Source organism: Budorcas taxicolor, chromosome 6 (genome assembly GCF_023091745.1).
Source record: "Budorcas taxicolor isolate Tak-1 chromosome 6, Takin1.1, whole genome shotgun sequence".
In the NCBI taxonomy this organism is placed as follows: Eukaryota; Metazoa; Chordata; class Mammalia; order Artiodactyla; family Bovidae; genus Budorcas; species Budorcas taxicolor.
The window spans coordinates 88,875,088-88,883,733 of record NC_068915.1 but is presented as its reverse complement, the minus strand read 5'-3'; the positions used below and the strand labels follow the sequence as shown (position 1 = coordinate 88,883,733).

Here is an 8,646-nt window from a genome sequence, read left to right as displayed (position 1 = left end):
ATGTCATCCAACCATCTCATCCTTTGTCATCCCCTTTTCCTCCCACTTTTAATCTTTCCCAGCATCAAGGTCTTTTCCAATGAGTCTGTTCTTCTTATCAGGTGGTCACAGTATTTGAACTTCAGCTTAAGCATCAGTCCTTCCAATAAATATTCAGGATTGATCTCCTTTAGGACTGATTGGTTGGATCTCCTTGCAGTCTAAGGGACTCTCAAGAGTCTTTCCAATACAACAGTTCAAAAGCACCAGTTCTTGGGCACCCACCTTTCTTCATGGTCCAACTCTCACATCCATACATGACTAATGGAAATACCATAACTTTAACTGTACAGACGTTTGTCAGCAAAGTAATGTCTCTGCTTTTTAATATGCTGTCTAGGTTTGTCATAGCTTTTGAGATAAAACAAAACAAAATTGTATTCAGCTGGGAGAGTGAAAAAAATTCCTTCAGAAATAAAATATAGTGCTAAACAAGGAACAAGAAGTCTTTTCATATTAGCATAGGGGCCTCACTCAAGCTTTACAGGAGGATTTTGTAACCATGAGATTTTTTTAAAAAAATCAAAGTATATAATTTGATGGAAGGAAAGCTATGATAAACCTAGACAGAGTATTAAAAAGCAGAGACATCATTGTTGACAAAGGTCCATCTAGTCAAATCTACAGTTCCTCCAGTAACTATTTATGATCAATTCTAAAGGAAATCAATCCTGAATATTCATTGGAAGGACTGATGCTGAAGTTTGGATACTTTGGCCACCTGATGCAAAGAGCTGACTCATTGGAAAAGACTGTGATGTTGGGAAAGATTGAAGGCAGGAGAAGAAGGGAATGGCAGAGAAGAGGTTGTTGGATGGCATCACCAACTCAGTGGACATGGGTTTGAGCAAGCTCTAGGAGATGGTGAAGGACGGGGAAGCCAGGAGTGCTGTAGTCCATGGAGTCGCAAAGAGTCAGACACAACTGAGTGACTGAACAATAATAAATGTACAACCATAAGAGTTGGACCATAAAGAAGGCTGAGCGCTGAAGAAGTGATGCTTTAGAATTACGGTACTGGAGAAGACTCTCGAGAGTCCCTTGACAGCAAGGAGATCAAACCAATCAATCATAGAGGAAATAAACCCTAAGTATTCATTGAAAGGACTGTTGCTAAAACTCTAATACTTTGGTGCCAAAAACCCAACTCATTAGGAAAGACTGATGCTGGGAATTATTGAAGGCAAAAGGAGAAGGGGGTAGCAGAGGATGAGATGATTAAAGAGCATCACTGACTCAATGGATATGAATTTGAGCAAACTTTGGGAGATAGTGGAGGACAGAGGAGCCTGGCATGCTGTAGTCATGAGATCACAAAGAGCTGGACAAGACTTAGCAAATAAACAACAAAAATATAATTGCAAATAGAAGGAATAATAACATTTCACTTAAAAACATTTTGTAATGAACTGTTTACTGGCATGCCTGGCATATACTAGAGAAGAACGAAACAAGTGTGGATAGTTGATGGGGGGATGATTCACATGCCATGATGAGATTGTTAGAGATCTCTAAGACCTGAGAAGAAAATATGGGCTTCCCTGGTGGCTCAGATGGTAAAGAATCTGCCTGCAATGCAGGAGACCAGGGTTCAATCCCTGGGTCAGGAAGATCCACTGAAGAAGGGCATGGCAATGCACTCCAGTATTCTTGCCTGGAGAATCCTATGGACAGAGGAGCCTGGCAGGCTATAGTACATAGGGCTGCAAAGAGTCAGACATGACTGAGTGACCAACACACAAAGGATTCCTGTATGGGGGCATGGTGAATACCTGTGGAAACATAAGGAAGTAAATCTAGAAAGTAAGTAAATCTAAATCTACGTTTAGAATGTTTTCTCATAAACTTGTTATTTAGGGAAACACTGAAAATATAAATGTGAAGGTATTTTGAAAAGCATGGGATGAATGCCAGACAATTAATTTAGGATGTGGACAGTAGAAATGATCAAATCAGAACATGTTTAAGATGTGAGCTAAACCATGCCCTATGAAATAGAATCACTAGACACATTAAAAGCTTATCTTTAGCACTAGTACCACGATCTTTTACAAACCCATTAGACTATTCCTGTAGATAAAATCTGAAGAAAACTTAGAGTGGAAGTATCTATGAATGCTTCCCCGTTTTCCAACATGTTATGATTTTAAGTCCATCTATCATTTTAACCATATAATGTTTAAGTCTTGAAACAATAATATTTCTCCAACATGATTTTTATCTATGGGAATGCAAAGAGTATAGAAAACTCTTTCTCTACTCATCAGGAGTTGGGTTCTTTGACCCTTAAGTAATCTTTCAGAGAATTTCTGGTTGCTCCATCTGTAACTCTTGTGGTAAGTAATAAGCCTGCTATTTACTCTGTTACATGGAAAAATTCCCCATTTGTTGTCTGATCTCTGCTCTGCAAATTCAGCAGATGGTTACCAAACTTGGGACAATTGCTGTCTGACCATTTTTTGAAGTGGGTAATGGAGAAATCACTATCTAAGCTTTTTTTCGTTATTGTAGGGTTAATACAATCTTAGGCAATTTTTAAAGTTATGTTACTACCACAAGCAAAAATCAAAGCACAAGTTTTGCATCTTTTCTTCTAAAGTTTTCAAACATAGCCTGGATGCAAAATAGACATTTTACAGTATCTAATAGTTATCTAATTACTTACTAAAACGTTGAATGAAAAATTTTGCTTAGGTGACTTCAAACTATGAATCTATTTTCTAATGCAAAGAAGGGAAATTATGAAAATTACTTCATTTGCAGGTTGGATGTACAATATATGTGTTACAGTATTTTGCACTTAATTCGGTGTTAAGGTGAACCCTTTATCTCTCCATACTTTTTAAATTGTGTGTACCTCTATATTTACATTTGTATTTCTAACTTGGAAAATCTTGATTTGTAATTTCTAATCCACACACGTGGATTAAATGCATGGGATTTTTTTTTTCTAATTTCACAAAATATTTTATTGTGAGTATACCATACAGAGTAAAGGTGTATAACTATGTAAAATAACAAAAATAAAAGGAACAACCTTGTGCTTATCAGCCAGGTTAACAAACAGAACATTACTAATATTTTTGAAGGCTACTGTATGGGCTTCCCTGGTGGCTCAGAGGTTAAAGTCCCGAATGCGGGAGACCCGGGTTCGATCCTTGGGTCGGGAAGATCCCCGGAGAAGGCAATGGCAACCCACTCCAGTACTCTTGCTTGGAGAATCCCACGGAGGGAGGAGCCTGGTAGGCTAAACCCCATGGGGTCACAAAGAGTCGGACACGACTGAGCAACTTCACTTTCACTGTATGCCTATGGGGCAACCGATTGTATGCTGAACTTTATGTTGAAATCTGTGTCTATACATATAAAACTTGTGTCTATATACATATTTTACCAATATAATTGAAACAAAGAAAAACAAAATTTTCAGTTCTGCAAATTTACTGGCTTTTCCTTCTCGTTCTCAAATCCTCTCTCTCTTACTCTTTTTCATTTTTCCTTTTTGACTTGTTTACATGATGCCTAATCTTCAGTTTGATCCAGTTAACTGCCTTTTCAATGGAATATTTTGTTGTCTTAAAGACAGTGACAATATAGATGAGAGAGTGAGGAAAATCATTTGGCATATTTTAAAAGTGATTAAAAATGAAAATAAAGAAATAGATTTTTTAAGTATTCATTATTAAGATTCACCAAATTGGTTAAATGTCTGCACTTTGCCTTCAGGGTTGTATATTTGTCATATTAAGGATGTGTACTTAACACATTAAGAGGTTTTGTAGAATGTTGAGAGTATTTTTGATAATTCAGCCCCCAAATGACATTAAAAAAGACCACAAGAACAGACTTTGGGTTGCTTTGTATGGCTTCCCATGACTACTTATTGTAATCTATCTCTGGAAAGCAGTTATGTTTATCTGCAAATATATTTCCCACATAATATATAAAATATTAAGGGTAAGTATTTATGTTTTTTAAATTGAAACATGATTTTTAATATAAATGAATAAAGCAACAAATCTTAAAACTACCAAAGAAAAACAAAGACAAACTCCTGATGACTCTTAACAATGAATTTTATTTTAAATATCTTATAGTTATATTCATATTTTCATACTATCAAAACCAGTAGAAAGAACTGTGAACACATGAAAGCATCTTAAAGACAAAAATAAAGTTGATGTTGGAATATACAATAATTTAAAGAATGAGAATCTAATTGTTCAGAATAAATAAATAAATAATACAAAAAATTACTTAATTCATATTGCCTGGTAAATTGCTACCGATTTAAGAAACATAGTCTCAGGATTCACATGATTCAACACATCATTGCATAATAAGGGCAAGACTAGGCCAGACATCTCAAAAGTAGGACTTCCAGTTCAATTAAAGTTTCAGATAAATAATTATATATTTATATACTAAAAGTTATCCATTGTTTATCCGAAAGACAAATTGACTGAGAGTCCTTTCTGTTTGTGTCTTTTAATTTGCTAATCTGGTAACTATGATTACAATATAACAATCTTGATCAAAACTTAATACATAAAATAAGTATAAATTTTCTACCATCATTAAACTATGTTATCAACAATACTTCTTTCCCGTTTCTCCAAATTCATGCACAAACATTATTGTATTTGAGACTTAAATAAATATATAAATAGGTAAATAAGTTACACTTGAAAATAATTTACATGACCAAATAAAAGTTAAAGTGTTTCCACATGTCCTCACATCTCTGTGAGGTAGAAAGATGACTGAGATATTTTTCTCCAGTTTAGGAATAAAGAAATTGAGGCACAGTTGAACGGGAACTTGTGAATCCTGGCCAGCAGTCTAGGGTTGCAAGATTAACAAAAAACAAAAACAAAAAAGCAGGATTTCCAGATAGATTGGAACTTACAGTATACAATGAATAATTTCTAAAATATAAGCGTGTCCTACATGGAACAATGTACATGTGACACTGAAAAAATATTCATTGTTTTACTTAATATTCAAATATAACTGGACATCCTATATTTTATCTGACAACCCTACACCAGACCCACACAGTACACAAGGCACTGAAGTAGATTTGTTTTGAGGTTTCATTGGCATCTTTACTGAGGAATTCTTGGAAGTAATGGAAAAAGGATTTTTGGTTGTTTTTTCTTTTTCATGGATCTTGCTTCTCAGCTCTGAAAATAAATAAAATAAAACAAAAAGTTTAAAAATTAGCAATGTTCTAATAAGGAGAAAGGTATGGTTCTTAAAAATACACTTAATGTAGAAATTAAGAGAGTCATAGATATTCATGTGTTAGAAATCCTCTATATTTTCAACTACAGATAGAGAGATCAGATAAGTTATCTAAACCAGAATATTTCTGAGATTTATAGGGAGCTCTACTAATGACAGAGGGCACAGGCATATACCCACACTTCTCTAGACAAACTGAGATATATGATCTCCCAGTCATGAGTACAACAAACACACTATTGCTGCTATTTTTTTTTTAATCAAAGAAGCAATTACTTAAAAGAAAATAATTTTCAGCAGCAGCAGAAAATTTAAAGGCTGACTTTTGGAATAAATGTCACAGGATAAATGAAGAATATAAATTCAAGAAAAACTTACCTCTTCAAAAATGCCTGCACAACCTTCTGCACCCACTTTTCCTTGGGGTCTAAGCACACCTCTTTTCCGTTGGTAAGCTTAACACTGAAATGAGAGAGATATTATTAAAATCAATATTTAATGGGTTTCAAACACCACCTTGCCATTCAAGCCATGGTTCTTTGAGTACAGGCATAAAATGGAAGGCCAAACTAATTTTTAGCTATGAGTCATGGAGAGTCCCATATTTAAATGCCATGGAGACAAAGAATTTTTCCTTTGTATTTTTCTCACTATGTACTCCTAGTACCTAGAGCTCTGTTGGATTCTTCCATGTCTCAATTCTAGGCTGACTAAAGTAAAATAATCACTTTTGAAATTACTTACATGATTTCTGAATTTTCGCAGTGTGGCCCACTCTCAATAACTCTCAATTCTTTGATAAATTTGGGGTGGAAAGGTGTGGAATGTGTTTTTATGCATTGGCATCGAAGTTCTGTACTCATTCTTGACAGAACTGCAGCTGTGGAAAAAAATTAAGAATTTATTTCATCCATAAGCACAACTTGACTAGCTTCGTGCTTATTAATTGCAATGTGATCATTTGGTGAGTATCTGTTTGGTAAACATCACATCTTCAGCAAACTTATCCCTGAAATCGATAGCTGGATATTCCCCCAGGCTCTAACTTCAGTTTTTCTCTTTGTTTTAAAAAGAATCATTCCTAACAACATTGAATGGTGTAAAGACTTCGAGTTGTCTTTGAAGAATGTTGACATTTGCATGGTACATTTTCTCCTCCTCCTTACATAATCCTCTGTGACACCACAATGTTATTAACGGCAGGCAAACTAAGATTCACCTAAAGGGAAACTGCCTTCAGGAGGAATTAATAGAAATATATGTGAGTTACCCAGAGATTGTACTCTTATCTTAATAAAAATCCTTAATGTTTTAAAACATATATACATATGCCAGACACCATATATAATGTTTATGGTATATGCCATAAACATTTTAAACTGTATTTCATAAGAGGGCTTAAAGACAGATTATAAACTTTATCGGGATCCCTCTTATGAAATATAGAATTCTCCAGGCCAGAATACTGGAATGGGTAGCTTTTTCCTTCTCCAGGGGATCTTTCCAACCCAGGGATTGAACCCAGGTCTACCCACATTGTAGGTGGATTCTTAACCAGCTGAGCCACAAGGGAAAAGCAAGAATACTGGAATGGGTAGCCTATCTCTTCTCCAGTGGATCTTCCTGACCCAGGAATCAAACTAGAGCCTCCTGCATTGCAGGTGGATTCTTTACCAACTGAGCTATCAGGGAAGCCCAAACATTCTTAACAGTATTTCATAAGAGGGGTCCCAATAAGGTTTATAATCTGTCTTTAGGCCAAAGAACAATTGATAGCTGCCTGAAGCTCGTCAATTAAATAGTACATGGAATAAAATAACCTGAGTTACCTTACTCAATATTAATAGATTATTTGGGTAAATGTGGCTTCCAATAAAATATACTGTAAATTATAGATTTATGTTAATTATTTGTATGCTACAGAGTATGAAAGATGATAGGAACAGAATGTTTATATAAATCAAACTTTCTAAATATATTGATACAACCTAAAAAATTAAAACTTCAATTTAGCAGTAAATGACTGCAAAGATGGTTTTCTCTTGCTGAATAGAAAGGAGGCTTGTTATCCAGGCATGAAGGATAATTTTGCTGAGCATCACGTTTAGACACAGGAAACTTCTGTAGATTAGAAGGATATGCTTACCTTCACACAGAGCTGCAGAGAGCAGGAAAGCGGCCAAGAGAGCAACAGCCAGCTTGGAAGTCATGTTTGAACAAGAGGCTTTTTGTCACGTTTCTTCTGGCTCTCGTTCTAGATGCTTGTGAGCTCCGCTGTCCCAGAGGACTTCTGTTGGGCAGAGAACTCCTGTGGCTTTTTATATCATCATAAGAATAGGGAACAAGTGCACCATCATGCTTGCATCATGTCAGAGGAAATTCCACAATATGCAACCATCCGCCCTTGAGAGCACATCTGAGTCATCTGACTCCTCTAGTGATTGGTTTCTTATCAAATTTTCTGTGTGACCCAAGCTTTATTTGATCTTTCAAATAGTTTTATTGATTTTGTTTAAAACCATGTTTCTTTTAAAACATAAAAAAAAATGTTTAAAGTCAGGTTTCTCTGTTTGATACATTATTGTCAATGGTAGTCCTTTTTATTTGAGAATTTTATCATGATCCCATCTGGCAGCTGTTAGAGTAAGGTCATTTGTGATTGTTCTTTTATGGCACCACCATTTCTTCAGGTAAATTATATGGGCTATAATGATAGATAAAGCAACCTAGTCAACTACTTTTAATGGGGACACAATTTACAAGAAGTCCATGTCCAAGCATTTAGGAAAGTTTCCAGGAACAATTACTGCTCTCAAGGAGCATGTTACAACTTTTCAAAAGATTTGGTTTTCTAATATGTGTTTAACAGAACAAAAGGGAATATCTTTCACAAATATTTATCAGTTCCACAAATATTTATTGAGTAACTTCTGAGTAATATGGGAATCTGGAGACAGATAAGACTAAGTACTTGTTTTTAAAGAATATGGTCTATTGGAAGAAGAAAGCAATATAAGAACCAGAATATATTACAGAACAGACAAGTGGTACCAAGATATTTATTCCAACAAGAGCACAAGGACAGAATTTTCCATAAGTATATAGAGCAGGGTATTGAAGTATGGAGGACTCTAACAGAGAAGGATGAAAGAGAACACCTTCTAGATAGGGACACTGTTGAAAGACTCTCAGGTGGTGAAATAAAGAATTGTTTATGTTCCAAGATGTGGTTCAAAAGGAGTTACTTGGTTGGGGTGGGATGAGGTGATGTGTAATGGAAAGGTAAGCAGTATACGCTTAGTGGAAAGAGCATCTGGGTTTAAACCCGGGATCAGGCCCCTACTTTTGTGTAGCTTTTAA

At 35.4% G+C, this 8,646-nt stretch overlaps 1 protein-coding gene across 1 annotated transcript; it reads right to left on the bottom strand.

Annotated features, from left to right (window-relative positions):
* Positions 1 to 5,132: 5,132 nt before the first annotated feature.
* CXCL8 (C-X-C motif chemokine ligand 8) lies at positions 5,133 to 7,567 on the bottom strand. Its single transcript, XM_052642272.1, has 4 exons — positions 7,433 to 7,567; positions 6,031 to 6,166; positions 5,665 to 5,748; positions 5,133 to 5,225 (listed from the first exon to the last, which is right to left on the bottom strand). The coding sequence occupies exons 1-4, from the start codon at positions 7,494 to 7,496 to the stop codon at positions 5,204 to 5,206; spliced, it is 306 nt and encodes a 101-aa protein (XP_052498232.1). The 5' UTR covers positions 7,497 to 7,567; the 3' UTR covers positions 5,133 to 5,203.
* Positions 7,568 to 8,646: the final 1,079 nt, after the last annotated feature.